At 39.6% G+C, this 17,545-nt stretch overlaps 1 protein-coding gene across 2 annotated transcripts in view; it reads left to right on the top strand.

Annotated features, from left to right (window-relative positions):
- Positions 1-17,545, top strand: part of LOC118851510 (phosphofructokinase, platelet) — an 87,685-nt gene that overhangs the window by 35,999 nt on the left and 34,141 nt on the right. For both annotated transcript variants that reach the window (XM_036760978.1, XM_036760977.1), the window contains exons 8-13: positions 1,980-2,075; positions 4,202-4,294; positions 5,144-5,269; positions 7,209-7,273; positions 9,829-9,898; positions 13,520-13,666. In XM_036760978.1, coding sequence (XP_036616873.1) covers positions 1,980-2,075; positions 4,202-4,294; positions 5,144-5,269; positions 7,209-7,273; positions 9,829-9,898; positions 13,520-13,666 — 597 coding nt within the window. The remainder of the gene's footprint in view (positions 1-1,979; positions 2,076-4,201; positions 4,295-5,143; positions 5,270-7,208; positions 7,274-9,828; positions 9,899-13,519; positions 13,667-17,545) is intronic.

The raw sequence follows: 17,545 nt of genomic DNA, 5'->3' as shown, positions 1-17,545 counted from the left end.
GTGTGTGTGTGTGTGTTGGCAGGGGGGTTGGGAGAGGCTATTATTCAGCTCAAACACAATGTGTATTCCTGTAGAATTCTGCCCTGTGATCTGCAGTTGTTTTGATTTTCCTTAGAATCATGCATGCTTGATTTAATTAGTACATTTACAATCTGGAAATGCTCCCAAGGTTTAAATTTGAATGTTTGTATAATTTCTGCTCTAGCTATGACTACAAGTAGATTTTTATAGACTACATTTTAAATTCCCTGCCCTCATCAGTAGCTGGCATGACATTACTAAGACTAATATTAACATAGTATTTTATGAGAAAAACAGTTTTGAGACTCAGTACGTGTGTGTGTGTATGTGTGTGTGTGTGTGTGTGTGTGTGTGTTGGCATGCTTGTTTTATCTTTACATTAGATTTTAAGGTCCTTAAGGGCTGGTTCTTTATATCTCTCAAGACATCCTAGAGTGTCTTATACATAATTCACTCTAGAAATATTTGTTGTTTGAATTGAAAGGATGTAAATGGCAGAGTTTGACAACATGGTTCTTCCTATTGAACATAAACACATTCAACAAGCATAACTTGAACGCCTGCCATGTGTATAACAAACCACTGTGTTAAGTATTTCTCAGGAAAGAGATCAAGGTGAATATAAACTAGAATCAAACATTTTATGATTTAAAGGGAGGAAAAGAGGAGATAAGACTAGGGTAGAGATTAACTGTTCTACAAACTAGAATACTGTTAAGTCCCATAAGAGAAGGACGTAATGGTGCTCAGGGTGTTTGGAGAAAAGAGAAATCCCATTCTAGAGGAGGAATCCAATTTCTTTATGGTTTCATAAAGGAGATGCTATACTTAAGACTTGATAGGATATTGACTGGTAGTAATGAGGGGCAGGGGGTATCCCCAGGCATAAGGAAAAGCGTGAACAAAGATGTTATAGCAGAAGAAAATTCATGTCATCTTTGGGAAATAGAAAGTAGTCCAGTTAGGCAGGCCATGGATATAGATGTGTTTAGGTTAATAAGGCTGAAAAAGCAGATGGATGCCCCTGAACACAATGCTAAGAAGTTTTGTTGGGCAGTGGAGAGCCACTGAAAGATTTTTGGCATCAAGATGATTGGAACAGAGCTATCTTAAAGGAGATAGGAGCAGTGTGTAGATTGGGTTGGAGAAGGAAGAAACCAGAATGAGGTGGGGAGAGGAGCAAGGAAACTTTTAGTAGTCCAGGTGAGAAGAAAAGTCTTGAACAAAGGTGATATCAGTGGGAATAAAAAAGAGAAGATGGTTGTTGGAGAGATTTTAGAGGAAATTTTTGTTCAGTCATTTCAGTCGTATCTGACTCTTCATGACCCCAAGTGGGGTTTTCTTGGCAAAGATATTGGAGTGGTTTGCCATTTCCTTTTCCATCTCATTTTATAGATGAGGAAACTGAGACAAACAAGGTTAAGTGGCTTTCCCAGGGTCACACAGCTTGGAAGTGTCTGTGGTTGGATTTGAACTCAGGGCTTCATGGTTCTCCTAGCTCTAGGCCATCCACTGTACCACCTACCTGTCCCACCTGCAGAAAATAGCTATAGCAAACGATTTAAATGGAGGGCAGGTAAAGAAAAGGTTAAGTGGATGAGTGGGTGAACAGTGGTGTCCTTCTGCAATTTTCTCCCCAAAACAGCACAATAAAAAACACAACTTGAGAAAAGCACTGTGAGGCCCTGATCATCTCCAATCTGCCTCCAGTCCTAGAAATTTTTTACCTCTGCTTGGTCCACAAAGATTCTTCAGACCCCTAACATACATAGAATGGTGCCATAGGAAACCCAACAAGTGACTGGTTATTCTCTGCAGTCCAAAGGGAGGAAGGAGCAGGGAAAGGAAGAAGCAGTTCTTTTATTAGGAGAGGAGTTGATTGAATTTGGATTAGAATGGTGGAACAGGGGAATTGATAGTTCAGGTCTTTGAAAAATACTGATTTTCTTTTCCCGTAGAACCGTGCCCGCAAGAAGAGGCTGAACATCATAATTGTTGCAGAAGGAGCGATTGATATCCATAATAAACCTATTTCTTCTGAGCATGTTAAGGATGTAAGTTGCTGGCCTTTACTGTAATGCTTCTGAGAAATTAGCGATATGCATATTTATTTTTGTAAACCCTCACAAAAATAGCACCTTCCAATGGTGATAAGAGGCATCTAATTTATAACAGCAGAACAGTGCATGTTAAGAATAAAGGTAGGTGCTCATCAGAGTGTAATGTTCTTCCTTATAACTAGAATTTCCACCTGAGGAATAATTTTAATTTTAATATCAGAGATTATTCTTTTTAAAGCACCAGTGACTTTGTTTTATCCCAGCACCCCCAGTGGTCAGCATAGTGCCTGCCATGTAGGGGTAGAGATAGGGATGATAGTTCACATTTATATAGCTCTTTAAGGCTTACAAATCACTTTCATTTTTTAAAAAATCACATTTGACCTTCACAACGACCCTGTGAAATAGGTACTGTTGCTAACCCCATTTTACAGATAAGGACCAGACCTATGATTACACTGCTATAGGGAACTCCCAGATGAGAAGCCTTCCCCTACCAGTGTAGGTCAGCTCCTTCTCTGCAACTTAGTCTGAAAGTTGCCTAAATCTTAGTGCACTTGAGGTCTAGGCACTGCCCTCTAATGCACCCAAGGTCACACAATTAGTATTTGTCAGGGACAAAAGAGGAGCTTGTGGGATTGAATTGTATTGCTGGAACACTTTGGTGTTCTCTTTTGCCTGGATACCTTCTAGCCTGGAGCACCAACTGAGAGGTTTGTCTGGGAATAAAGCCATCTTGAAAGTGAATCACCATGTTATTTGCAACTCTGAAGAAGGAACCAACAACACTAGGCTTTTTTGTTGGTCTGCCCTGGCTAGTACCACACATCTATCAGCACCAACATGCCTCCCCGGAGGCTTCTTAGCTCATCCCAAAGGACTGCTGTTATTGCAGAGCTCCCTGAAGGAAGCAGTAGTTGAGAAGCACAAGCAAAGTCTAGGACAGGGTGGGGCACAAGGGAGGATCTGGGCTTCAGCCTCAAAACTACCTTCACTGTTCAAGTCCCTTGTACCTCCATTGATTTTGTTGGTGATATAAACAATCAACAGGTATTTATTTACTAAGCACCTACTTTATTTTTAACATAAGTTGTGCTGTTATAAATTGGGTCCTTACTCATGAACATTCTAAATTTGAAGGACATTTACCAATATTTCCAGGAAGTGATACTTGATTCCAACATCTGACACACCCAGAAAAAATATCTTTTTACATAAAGCTCAAAGACATTTTTAAAAGTTTTGCTTTGTTTTCCTATCCGATTCCATTGTATTTGAGGCACCTGTGTACTCTGCAATCACAAACTGTGAGAGCTGGAAAGAACCAAGCGCAGAACTAGTTTAGTCTCTTCCTTTCACAATTGAGGAAACTGGAATGGTGTCCTTTGTGCAAGGTCGCTCATCTAGTTGGTAGCAGATTTTAGGAACTAGAACTGGGGTCTCCTGACTTCTGGTACAGGGATGATTCAGTTGTTCCGTGCTGCCTCATAAGTAAATACGGGTCTCTGATTTCATCAGCATCTATGATTTAGAAGACAAATCCTATAGCACTGAGGGCCATGGAGATTAAGTGACTTATTTGCTCCAGGTCACATATCTAATAAATATCAGAGCTAGGATTCAAAATTAAGTCTCTGATGTCAAGCCTTGTCCTCATTGAATGTCATGCTCCTTATAACATACCGTTTCATACATAGCTTTTAAAATGTGAGGCAATTTAGATGATTAAAAGAAAATTCCCAAAGCCTCTTTCTTAATTCTCATTTTGGCTGTGAATAATTTAATATAAACTGCTGAACTTTTTTTAATATGTAACTGGGGTTTTTTTAACCTTCTTAGGCAACAAATTTTTTTAAGAATAATTTTGAATAGGTTTTTAGTTCAGCATCTTCAGAGGGTGAAAACTAGAGATTCAACTTTCCGTAATCATATCCAGAAAAAAGAGAGTTTAGAAAAAAACACATTTCCTTGAGTTAAGATGTGAAGTATGTTTATTACTACACATTAATCTTGTTATTCATTGCTACACATTACTATTATGTTATTTATATGTTATTCAATAACACAACTCCCTGTTGCAATGTTGTTTTTCTTCATTAATATAATGAATTTTTCTGTAGCTTGTAGTTAAACAACTGGGATATGATACTCGTGTGACAATCCTTGGACACGTCCAAAGAGGAGGAACTCCTTCTGCTTTCGACAGGATTCTGGTAAGTTTGTAGGAGTAATCACCCCTTTTTATTTGGCATCTCTCCAAGAAAAGAGTCTATTTTGGGATATTTAAAGGAACCAGACCTCAACTTATTAAATAGTAGATATACTGGCTGACATTTTAGGATGAGTTCCCTGATAGGACCATTTGGCAAAGTGCAGAATATTCCATTTCTGGTCAGGTTAGGAGCTCCATCATCTGAGACATTAATGGCTACTTGTGCTTATTTTAAAGTCAGCTTGAGACTAGCCAGCTTAAGAGAAGTAAATCAGACCTAAAGAGCCTAAAGAGTACTAAGAGGCCTTCTAACCTATTACTGCAATAGCTTGGGTACCAGGGAGAATGGAGGCCAGAAGGCAGAACTATAAAGGGGCAACTAAGGGCTTGTTAAGAGATGAAAGGCAGGACAAGAGAATTTATCTAGATTGAGGATTTATGGTTTCATGGACTTGCTTTATTTTCCTCAATATCAGGAATCCTGAGCGAGGCCTACCCTTCTTGCTAAAATCTAAACTAGCAGGTTTTAGAGAGGCGTTAAAGGCCATTAACACATAATTGAGGTTTTCTCCTTTGTCATAAAAGAAAAGACTCTTTTAAAAAAATTAAAGGGGAGAAGTCTAGTGGAATGTGGGCAACTATGCAGGCATTTTGTATCAGGAACAAGTACCTATGATCCATTTATTCATGGAGATGACCAGAACCCATAGCCTGAGAATGATAAGCGTTTGAGATTGTAGACCTCTTCTGAAGATCCTTATTATTAGAAGGAACTAATGGACTCTTCCCAGATGTCTTTTTTAATATGATGTCTTTGGGTTTCATGCTTACCACATTTTTTCCTTTCCAGGCTAGTCGAATGGGTGTGGATGCTGTATTAGCCCTTCTTGAGGGCACACCAAATACCCCGGCGTGTGTTGTGTCTCTGTCTGGAAACCAGGCTGTGCGTCTGCCCCTGATGGAGTGTGTACATTTGGTAAGTTCTTGGGATACGGCCAACTGGTAGTTCCAGTTAATTGATTTGGACTAGGAAGGTGATGGGTGACAATCAGTGCCTGTTACTAACTGAACAAAACAACAGCCTGAGTGAAGCCTTTCTGCCTTGTCATTCACTGAATGAACAAAAAGTGAATTGAAGTCTCCAAGATAATAATTAGTGGTTTAAAGGATATATAGTAACAGCAGTTTCATAGTGAAACATAGCCAGGTCCCAAGTAGTGTGAATAATTAGTCTTGTGAAGTGGTTGCATGTATTCGAAATCACTACTATAAGGTATAATTATCAAAAATTTGGTAATTAGTTCCACCACAATGGAAATGTGCAGTGTGAATTCAAATAATGCAACCACTTCACAGGATTCACTATTCTTACTAATCGAGGCCTAGTATTTTTAATTACTCTTTTGTGAAACTAGAGAGATTAATATCACTTTAATTTTGTTATTTTCATCCTCATCTTCTTAGTTACAATCTGTGTGACACTCTAATTGCTTCATCTAAATTAGCTGGTTTGTTGTTCAGTTTTGTTTTTGTTTTTTTTAAGTGAGTTTTCTCTTGGCATCTTTGGATTTCCAAGTAGATGAGTCAGTGAGGATTTCCTGAGTACCAGTTCCATTCTAGGTGCTGAGAGAATATAAAAGAAGTATGCAAGGGCTCTGCCCTAAAGGAATTTTAGAATATTGCTGGGGAGTTGGGACTTGCACATACAAAACAATTAGAACTCAGCATGAAGCAGTATACAATCAGGCACTAAATTAGGTGGTATTGGAGTTCGAAGAGAGGAGACATCTGACCAGTAACACATATCTCAGAGAATATTTGAAGCAGTCCACTCAGAGCTATCCAAATCTGTTAGGTGAGCTGTTATATCAGTACATGGATGAGTCCATGGTCTTAGCAACATGGACATTCTCTTTGCTGGTATAGGGTGCAACCTTTCCATCCCTCCTCATCTGGTATAATTCTTGTCCCTGTCCTTCCATAAATAGCCTGGCACAGTGCCTTTACAATATCACTTCTTAATTATCAAGAGTTGAGTAGGACTGAATATAGCCAGTTCCCTGGGCAGAAAGTGATATGAAAATGATGGATATTGAACTTGAGGGGGTACTTTGAGCTCACTGAAAGTTTTCCAAATGCAATCCAGCCAGGTGGCATCTCCCTATTAAATCTTAGGCCCAGATCCTTGTCCAGTGACATTTAGATGACCAAGGTACAAATAAAACAGGTGGCACTGTTTGCCTGCTCCCTTGGGGGCAGGGGTGGGAAGGCAGCCAAATGACAATGGTAATAATGATACTCATCTGCAATTTGTATAGCACTTGACATTTTTCAGAATCCTTATGAGTCAGGTAAAGTAGCAGTGGAGTCACATTAGGGTCATTCATGCTAGCTGTCATGTCATCCCTCCCTCATATATAATAAGAGAGGGCTCATGGACTGTGTCTACATCTATTCATGTAGGTTCAGCATGGCCATGGTGACCATGCATGTGGACTGAAGCTGATATTGCCACATCAGATGTTTAATATATAGGCCACCAAATCTGCCTACATTACATTCTGAAGGGGGAGAAAAAGGAAGCAAACTTTTTTCTTGTTGTTGCTGTTCTTCAGACATGTCCAACTCTTTGGGACCCCATTTGGGGTTTTCTTGGCAAAGATACTGAAGTGGTTTGCACTTCCTTCTCCAGCTCATTTTACCAGATGAAGAAGTTGAAGCATACAGGGTTAGATGACTTGACCAGAATTGCACGGCTTAGTAAATGTCTGAAGCTGTATGTGAACTCACAAAGATGAGTCTTCCTGACGTCAGACCTGGTGCTCTAGCCAATGAGCAACCTTAGAGAATATCTTACACATTGACATTTTTAAATGTGCTTTTACTGTTTTTGTTTTGTTTTGTTTTGTTTTAAGACTCAGGAAGTTCAGAAGGCAATGGATAAAAGACAATTTGATGAGGCTGTGAAGCTTCGAGGAAGGTGAGTTGATTTGAAGAGCCAAATGTTGGCCCTGGCCTGGGCTCTCAGGAAAGGAAATGTCTCATTCCCATAGTCATTCCCTGTGGATTTATGTGGGATTAAATCCGCATGGCTGTGCTTTGAAATTGGTGTCAAAAGGGACAAATGACTTTCCGAACAAAGACTAGTTGAAGTCTATGATAAGAATTTCCTGAAAGCCAAGTTACACTGAAATTAAGATATATAGGATTCATGTTGCAAGGCTTTAGAAGATGAACTGAAAACTAGCAGAATGACAGGTCTCCCAGGACTTGAGAGATGGCCATGTGGAAGAGGGGCTGTTCTGTGGGATCCAGACTATGGAGCTGGTATAGCCAGGGTGAGGGCTTATAGGCAATCAATTTTTGTTCAGGAAAGAACATTGACTGGATTTATGAGTCAAAAGACACAGATCATTAGGGATGGAATCAAGGGCACAAATAGTAAGAAGAGAAATGAGGGAAGGAGGAGGAGGGAATGGATAATACTGTTGAAATTTCTAGGGGACTTAAGGGAGCACTATTCACATGGTCTCAGTCTTAGAGAACTTGACTGAAGCCTAAGTTATCTGCTCTAAGTATGACAGTGAGAAGGATGGGGTTATACTGGGGGTTTGAGTAGAAGGAAGAGGCTTAGAAAAGTCCCAAAGTGTAATGAGATAGGGAGTAAATGAAAAGTAGAAGAGAAGGAAATCTTGAGTCATAGCCAGGGTCCTTCCTGAGTTTATACCTCATAAATTTGGGTGAAAAACACTTGTTATTAGTAATTAAAGCAGCCTAAAAATGAAATGGGTTGTCTCGTTAGGTAGTGAGTTCCTCATTACTGGATGTCTTCCAACAGAGATTAGATGATAGTCAGCTATTTTGGAAATGAGACCCTTGAATTGATTATGAATGGGACAAATGAGAAACAAGTGGGGCTTTGAGGCTGTAGTTGTAAGGGACTTCCTCAGAATGGGAGGAGGGCAGCCTTGAGCAAATACTGTTTTTACCATTACATTAAATTACTTCCTTTGCAAAGACTATTCTTACACCCCTCCTGTCATGGCCACCATTATTGCTTTCTGTGAGCCCTTAGCATCAGACTTCTTGCCTCAGGGCTGCTGTCAGTACCAGTCAGTGACTGAGCTTGACCAAGTCCTTCTACACTGGTATGTAACTGCAGGGTCATTCACAGCTCTTTGAGGCCATAACACAGGGGTCCCTGGTTACAGGGGTGGGAAACCTGTAGCGTCAAGGCCACATGTGGCCCTCTAGGTCCTCAAGTGTGGCCCTTTGACTGATTTCAAACTTCACAGTACAAATCTCCTTAATAAAAGGATTTGTTCTGTAAAACTTGGACTCAGTCAGAAGGTCACACCCAAGGACCTAGAAGGCCACATGTGGCCTTGAGGCCACAGGTTCCCCACTCCTGGTACTCCAATGCATTCCCTGGGTTTTGATTGGCTCCTCTGCTTCATCTTGTCCTTCTTCCCTTATCTCTATGGCCAACTGGAAGATGAGCTGTTTCCTGATCCTTCAAACCAGGGTGGAAGATCTGCTACTCCAATTGAGAACCTGGGATTGTGGAACTAGGGGTAGCTTTGGAGTCAGAAGACTTGGATTCAAATTCTGACTCTGCCCCTTAATACTTGTATGTTCTTAGGCAAATCACTTTCCTTATTCGTAAAGTGAGGGGGTTCGACTAAGTGACTTAAAGATGCCTTTTATGGCTATCTTACTGTAAATGTTGGATAGTGTAAGAACAATGCTGGGGACAGGGCAGGGCATTTAGATTTGTATATAGGTCTCTGTGGAGAATCCTGTGTATGTCATAAGAATACAGAGGACTATGAGAATTTTTTTTTTATACAAGGTAGAACTTTGGTCTTTTCAAATTTGGGGATCATGAGGCATTTGCTGGTTTTGTCCATTATTTTGATCATCTATTAACAGGAGGTTGGACTAGGTGACCTCTTAAAGATTCTAACAGTTCTGTAAGACTGACTTTAGGATATTTTCCTAGATGTTTTCTGCCATGATAGTTATCTGCTCATTCCCCCATTCTGACTACATAGTATTTTGACAGAATTTTTTAAATGAACAGTTACAACACCACCACTAAAAAATAAAGCCCAGAACTTGTCCTGTTATTACCTACTATTATAAGTAAAGAGATGGTCAGAGGAGAAAGAAGATAAGCATTTATTAAGTGTCTACTGTGTGCCAGGTACTGTGCTGAACACTTTATAAATTTTATTTCATTTGATCCTCAAAACAACTCTGGAAGGTACACGCTGTTAATATCCCCTTTTTACAGTTGAGGAAATTGAGGTAAACAGGGTGAGTGACTTGCCCAGGGTCACTTAGCTAGTAGGTGTCTGAGCCGCATTTGAACTCAAGTCTTCCCAACTCCAGGCCCAGCACTCTATCCACCGCACCACCTAACTACAATGATGTAATGTGTTTGAAAAATCCTTAGTGTGATCTGGAGGGTAGGTCTTCCTTTCAAGTATTTTAAAAGATGATAAATAGAATTCTCCATTATTTTTATTTTAGGAGCTTCGAGAACAACCTGAACACCTATAAAATGCTTTCTCAAAAAAAATCAGATGCAGAACTTCCAAAGGTAGGTGGTCTGTGAGACCAAGGCCAGGGGCAAGATCGTCATGTTCAAAAGAGTTAGATGGGAATTGTATTGGGAATGGGAATACTCTGTGCACTTGGGGTTACAAGGAAAATGTTGACAACTCCAGGAAGTTAGGTGCCCTCTTTTCTTTTATTCTTTTTAATGTAAATAGCATTTTATTATTTCCAAGTACATGTAAAGGCAATTTTCAACATTCATTTTTATAAGATTTTGAGTTCCAATTTTTCCCCCTCCCTCCCCTTTCCTCTTCTAAGGTGGTAAACAATCTGTTATAGGTTATACATGTACAATTCAATCTCCCATTCCTTTGCTTCACCAGATTGCTGACTGGGCTCATGCCATAAAAAACAGTGAAGAGCCCCCATTAAAGGAGAGCTCTGGGTTCTCCCACCTGTTTGATAGGATTTCTCTTCTCTTGAACTTTAAAGCAAGTGTTTGTAGCCATAGTCTCTCTGCTCAATATCTGATGTCCTACCTTGTAGTCATGATCATTGCCATGGGGATTGAACCTGCAGTGTTTATCTATGCAGAAGTCTATGCTTTTTCTTGGTGCTGGAGTTCCATTTGGTACCACCTCTCTGTCCATAGAAATAGTCTCACCAAGGAATAATAGCTTTGTTTCACTACTCTATTCATTGAGCCATATCTCATAATAATGATGATAACAATAGCTAACACATTTATGTGGTGCTTACTGTGTTCCAGGCACAGTGCTAAACACTTTACAATTATTATTTCATTTGATCACAGCAACAATTCTGGAAGATATGTGCTATAATTTTTACATTTTACAGAGGAGGAAACTGAAGCCAACAGGTTAAGTGACTTGCCCAGGGTCACACAGCTAGTTGTCATTCAAGGCCGGATTTGAACTCAGGGTCTTGACTCTAGGTGCACTGCTCTATCCACTGTACCACCTAGGTGCCTATTAACCTGATGTATCTTATTTCTCACTTGAAATTCCACACTAGGAAGGTAAGTGGTTCCTATAAATGGAAGATAAGGATAGCTTGCCAACAAGTGGAGTTCCTTCAGGCCTTTTCCTTTCATCAAGGCATTGCAAGAAACAGCACCTCCCGCCCTCTTCCTTCCCTTAGCCCCGATAGCACAGAGAACTGACATTTTTCAGTTAGAGACAGCCAAATAACTTAATAGCTCCATGGTTTGTGGTAGCTTCATGGTAGCATGAAAAAAAATCCACTCACAAGTTAATACCTGAGTTTTTATCATAACCAAGCAGTGCAGTGCCACACTGGGCCAGAACAGTAGCTCACTGAGCCCTCCTTGGACAAGGTACTGAAGGATGTTTTGGGGGGAACGCTTGATACGTACCTTCCATGACATAAGCTTCCAAAGTTCAATCCATGAAGAAAGCCTGAGAACACAACAGCATTAGACGTGCATTAAGGGAGCTATGAGATGTTGAATATGGGAAGAATTCCTAGAATCCATGGATAATTAATTCTTCTTGGAATTATTCCTGAGATAGAATCCATTTGATAGAAACTGACAGAAACAGCAACATAAGTGATGGTTTTTAAGAATATTAAATTGTTTGTCATGAATTAGTGTAGTACAGTAGATAGAGTGCTGGGCCTGGAGTCAGAAAATCTGGCCTCAGATACTTAATAGTTGTGTGATCTTGGGCAAGTCATTCAACCTCTGTCTGCCTCAGTTTTCTCATTTGTAAAATGGGGATAGTAATAGCACCTACCTCCCAGGGTTGTTGTGAAGATCAAATGAGAAAGTATTTGTAAAGCTCTTAGCACAGTGCTTGGAGTAAAAAATGCGCTTAAGAATGCTTGTCTCCTGTCCTTCCTTTCCTAAAAATCAAAATCCTCTTATCCATGTTCTTATTTAGTTGTGGAATTAAGCCAAATTGAAGACAGTTGTGTGAGATACAAAAAAAATCAGTTCGGTATTTAAAAATATGTAATCAGATTGGGTTTATGTTATGATACATTAAAGCATTCATTAGCTGTATCAATACGTAGGAAATGTTATTGTATATATAACCCATAGTTCATTATGCTTATCAAAAGTCAGACAGAGGCACACAGTTGACACAGGCTTAATTTAGCAGTCTTTTTTTACTTTTAGTAACTTCTTAGAAATCTGATTCTGTCAAAAATGAGTGATTAGAAGAGATCTTCTGTAAGGCCATTGTAAAGAGTGCCATTTTAGGAACTGAATGAATAAATGCTCTCAGATTTCCATTAACAGGAAATTTTTATACTTTTTGCTGATCAAGTTCGTCAGCATTGAATATTTCATTTCAGCTACATTTGGTAAATACCATTAAACTCCCCAGAAGGGTAAGATACATGCATGTAAAATTGATCCATGATAGTGGTTATAAATTTTGACAGATACATTGTAATTGACCAATATGTAACTCATTGCTAATATTTTACTAATAAATTTTTAAAGTCTTTGTAAAAGCAAATTATTATGGTTACTTCCATGGTTTTATAATGGATACCAGGCCTTGTTCTAAAGCATGACTCAGTGATAGCTGAATCATGCAGCACCATAATTGTATTACGTTGAATGTCATGGGGCGTTATGACTGTGCAAGTCTTGATAAGGCAATAAGAAAGTACAAACTGGAAACAGCCTAAAAGATAAATATGGCTATATATCTGAATCCTGAACAAGAACTTTTCCTAATGACAAAAATGTCTTTTCTCTGCTATTGTTGTGTTACTGGCTATCTCTGATACCTTGCACATCAGTTAGATGACTCATTTGTGACTACACTGTAAGCGACTATATGCTGGGAAGCTTTCCAATACCAACCTATTATCAGCTCTTTGTGTTTGCAGGATTTCCTCTGTGGCAAATGTCTGTATTAGGCAAGTGCTGTTGGATAGATTAAAGAAAGCACTATTGTTAAAGTCTTTGCTTATTCTTAATATGGAAATAGAAAAGAGCTCTTTTAAGATACAGGTAAAATAGAATTCTAGCCAAACATTTATTTATTTATATGTAGTGCACATTTCCTCACATTTGGAAAAACTAACCAAAGGCTGATGGTTGTTGGCCCAATTGAGGTTAGCTATGATCGAGAATGTTATTCTGAAATTGATCCTTCAGAAAACCATCAGAAATGGGCAGAGAGGTCTAGTGAAATATTAGAATGTTAGATAGCTGGGCTTAATCCACCTTCTTTAATAGCTACTAACAAGCTTTTTTCTGGACCTAGTATAAAGTTGGCACATTCCACCACTCATTTTCCCCCAAGCTTGTTTTGTCACTCCCAACGTCAGCCAAAGCATTTTCTTTATTTTCTTTTATTAGTTAATTTATTTATTTTTAGTTTTCAACATTCACTTCCATAAGTTTTAAATTTTCTCCTCTTTCCTCTTCCCTCCCTCCCCAAGGTGGCCTGCAATCTGATATAGGCTCTACATATACATTCCTATTAAAAATATTTTCACATTAGTTGTGTTGTATAAAAGAATTATAACGAATGGAAGAAACCATGAGAAAGGTGGGGGGAGGAAAATAGTCCAAAGCATTTTCTTTACAGCACTATATTAACGTTATTGCACCATGTTCTTGAAAGTCTGGTAACCCAATTTCTTTTCTCTATTGCAGAGCAATTTTAATGTGGCTGTTATGAATGTGGGTGCTCCTGCTGCAGGGATGAATGCTGCCGTCCGTTCGGCAGTGAGGATGGGCATCATTGAGGGTCATAAGATGCTTGCTGTCAGTAATGGCTTTGAAGGATTTTCTAAAGGTCAGGTGAGTGTCACAGGAAACAAACCAAAGCATTTTAATAGGTGTTGAAGGGACCTGGACGTCATCTAGTCTCTTTTATAGATGATGAGGCCCAAAGAGGTTGAGTGGTAAAGCCAACCCTAGAACCCAGGTCTCTTGGTAACCCCTCCAGTGCTTGTTCCACTATGATAGTAGCCAGTGATGGCTAACACTTATATAGTGCTAACTGTGTACTGGGCACTGTGCTAAGCACTACCTTATTTGATTCATTCTCATAAGTAGAGGCTATTATTATCCCATTTTGTGCATGCTGAAATTGAGGCAAACAGAGGGTAAGTGACCTGCTAAAGGTCACACAGCTAGTAAGTGTCTTAAGTCTGGATTTGAACCTAGGTCTTCCTGAATTCAGGATCCTCACTCCAGCCCTCTACCTACTGGGCCACTTGGCTGCACTGTCCCAAACTTCCTCACCCTAGTGCCCCATTCCTTCCTCAGAGGCTGTCTGTGACCTATAAGCTGAAGGGCTGTATTCATTCATTGTCTTTGTTTCCTGTTGAAGGAATGCTCATGGAGAGGGGGAGCCAACAACAATGGTGGTTTCATGGTTACTGGAAGGCTTACAGGAACCATCACTGGACTCTCCTATATGGGAGTCCTGAAAACAAGCCTATTGCTTCTCTCTGTTGTGAGCTCTGAAGCCCTTCGAAACATCACTTCTCTTTAAACACCTTTCTGAATTAGGAACAGGGATCGCTCACTTGATCTCATGGGAATGGTAGTGGCTGAGAGTCAGGCAGAGAATGGGGCAGAGCTGTAACATTTAGCTAATACTTATTGAAAACTGCATGTGTGATGCTATGGGGAACACCAAGAACACCTAAGCAAAATTAGATACTTTGTATAAGCCAGCCATGATGATGGAAATAAAAACGCATAGATTGAGTGTCCTCTTAAGGACTTTCCAACTGTAAGATTCCATGTAAAGGATATCATAGACTATTTATGAAGGCGGACTTCTTTCCTAGACTCTACACAGTGCAGCAGATCAGACCTGGATTCAAGAAGTCCTGAGTTCAAATTCAGCCTCAGACCCTTATTAACTCACTGTGTGACCCTGGGCAAGGCATTTAATCTGTTTTCTTTGGTTTCCTTCTCTGTAAAATGGGAATGATATTAGCACGTACCTCCCAGGGTTGTTGTGTGAATCAAAAGAGATAATAATAAAATGCTTAGCACTGTGCCTGGCACATAGTAAGTAATATAAATGTTAGCTGCTATTATCTCCTTTCTTCAGTGAGATCATCTGCTCCCTTGGGTTCATTTATCATCTCCGTGTAGATGACTGCCAAATCTACTGAGCCCTGATTGCTTTCCTGACTTGCCAGCCCATGTTGCCAAATGCATTCTGCCTAGATACCCCATTGGCACCTCAAATTGAACACGTCCAAAATTGTACTCTTCCCCTTATACCTCTGTACAGCACTGTCCTCTCAGTTACCCAAGTTTTAAACCTTAATGCCATCCTGGGGCCTTCTTGCTTGCTCTCTGACCGCATCAAGTCATTTTGCCAAGTGCCTTTGATTTTACCTAATCAATTCCTCTGGTATCTAGTATGCTTCCTTCCACTCACACTGCCCACATCCTAGTTTAATTAAGCCTTCGTCCCAATTCACCTGGACTATTGTAATTGCCCCCTAATTTGCTTCCTTATTTCCAGTATCTGCCTTCTCTCATCACACAGGTGTCAAAATGATCTTCCTCAGTCTCAAGCCTCTGACCATGTCACCGCCCTGCCCGAAAACTTTCTGTGGCTCCCCAGTGCCCCAAGGACAAAATACAAACTACTCTAGCCTGGGATTTATGATCTTTCACAATCTGGCTTGCATATATTTTTGCAGCGTTCAGTCACCTACCTCCTCTCCAGGCAGTTTTATTTTCCAGCCAAACTGGAGAATTAGCTGTTCTCCAAGCTTGACAGGCTGTCTCTTGCCTCTTTGCTCCTGCAAAATCTAGCCTCCCATCCTTGGACTACCGTCCTCTGTCTTCATCTTCACTTTTCAGAATGACTCTATCCCTTGAAGGCTTGACTCCGGTGCCACCTGCTTTATTTAGGTTTCTGTGGTCTCTGCAATGTTCAGCATTGTCTCTCTCCTCAGATATTCCTAGAGCACAACGTTCTGTCTCCCCTTTGCTCCCATCCCACTACCTTGTATTACATGTATCTATATGCAGGCTGTATGCCCAGCGTAGAATGTAGTATGTCCCTCGAGGGAAGGGATTGTTTAATTTTTCTTTTTGTATCCTTAGCATCCACCACAATGTCTGGCATAAAATAGATTCTTAGTAAATGTTTTCACCATGATTCTCAGACAAAGACAGACAGGTTTATCCCTTTAATCTAGAGGTCATAAAACATAATAGATCTTAAGTATTGTTTTTGCAATTCTGAATCGGGTTAGATTTTTGACTAATACCCCTAATCCATTCATTCATTCCGTAAATATACATTAAGAACCTACTATGTGCTAACTGCCCAAAGTATAGCCTTCCAAGGAGCATTGATCCATGAGAGTGAATTTATTTCAGCTTACTCAGTCCTTTGTCCACCTTGGTTAGAACATTCTCTAGGCCCACTCCAGAGCCCTACTGGTCAGATTTTCCCTAGTAAATTCATGAAATAAATGTAAGTTGGATGGTACTGTTAACATTTCATTGATCTGCTAATCAGTGGTTCTATGTATTGAGAATTACCTTATACAAGCATTATGTTTTATTGAGAAATTCTTGAGTTCTGGAAGAAAGCTCCTTCATATTTAGTTCACTTTTTTGTTATTCTGACCTTGACAAACATCAATAAATATGGACATTCCTATACAAAAATTTTTTTAAAAAGATTGTAAATGAAACTATAGGTCTTTTTAAAGCTTCTTCTTAAAAAATATATATATAATAAACTCTACCATATTAGTTTCTTTTTTTTTTTTTGGTAGACAATCAGGGTTAAGTGACTTTCCCAGGGTCACACAGCTAGCAAGTGTCTGAGGCTGGATTTGAGCTTGGGTCCTCCTGACTCCAGGGCTAGTGCTCTATCTATTGTATCACCTAGCTGCCCCTCATTATGCTAGTTTCAACACTTTCCTCTTTGTGTGTCCCTCTTTTAGTTATTTTTCAAAGTTCCTGTCAAACTATTACCTGGAAGAACCTTAACTAGGCTCTGAAGGTCCTGTTGTCCCAGGAATAGAGCACATTCTAATCCAGTGTTGTACAAACCGAGAGTCCCTCTGGTGGCCAGCCCTTGATTAATATGCTTGACAGTTTTAGTGGCTGTCTCTAGCATCAAAAAATTTGATTTAGAACTTGCATTCCCTATTGCTTTGTGTAGCTAGATAAAATTGAATTTCATGTCCCTCAAAGTCTGTCGCAGTTTTAAATGCTGTTTATAAAGTACTAATAATGTCACACTTCCCCCCCACCCCAAGTAATCATAATTTGAGGTATGTAAATTTCTGCATTGTCTGAATCCTTGGCATGCATGGTACTTTTAAGAAATTAAAAATAAGCCCCTTTGATTTATCTTGGGCATTCACCTCTGTGCAGCTACTACAACATTAAAAAGACTTAGTAATTGCACAATCAATAGAAAGTGTTAAGGTAAATTATTCCTTTGTACAGACATGTTGGAACCTGATCCTGGAGTAAATTTCTCATATAAAATCTTCTCCGGGGTAGAATTATACAGCTCTCACTAAATGAGGTTGGTTTATCCTGTCTTTATTGTATATAGTAAGCCGTCTGTGAGCAGATTACCAAAAAGAAAGCTATATCTATTAGAGTTCTAAGCAAGTAAACCATATAAAGACATAGTCTCAACTTCATGGTTCAAAAAAGAATAATTGGGTAGGC

Source organism: Trichosurus vulpecula, chromosome 5, assembly GCF_011100635.1.
Source record: "Trichosurus vulpecula isolate mTriVul1 chromosome 5, mTriVul1.pri, whole genome shotgun sequence".
NCBI lineage: Eukaryota > Metazoa > Chordata > Mammalia > Diprotodontia > Phalangeridae > Trichosurus > Trichosurus vulpecula.
Note: the sequence above shows the minus strand (reverse complement) of the source record. Positions and strands in the feature narration are given on the sequence as shown.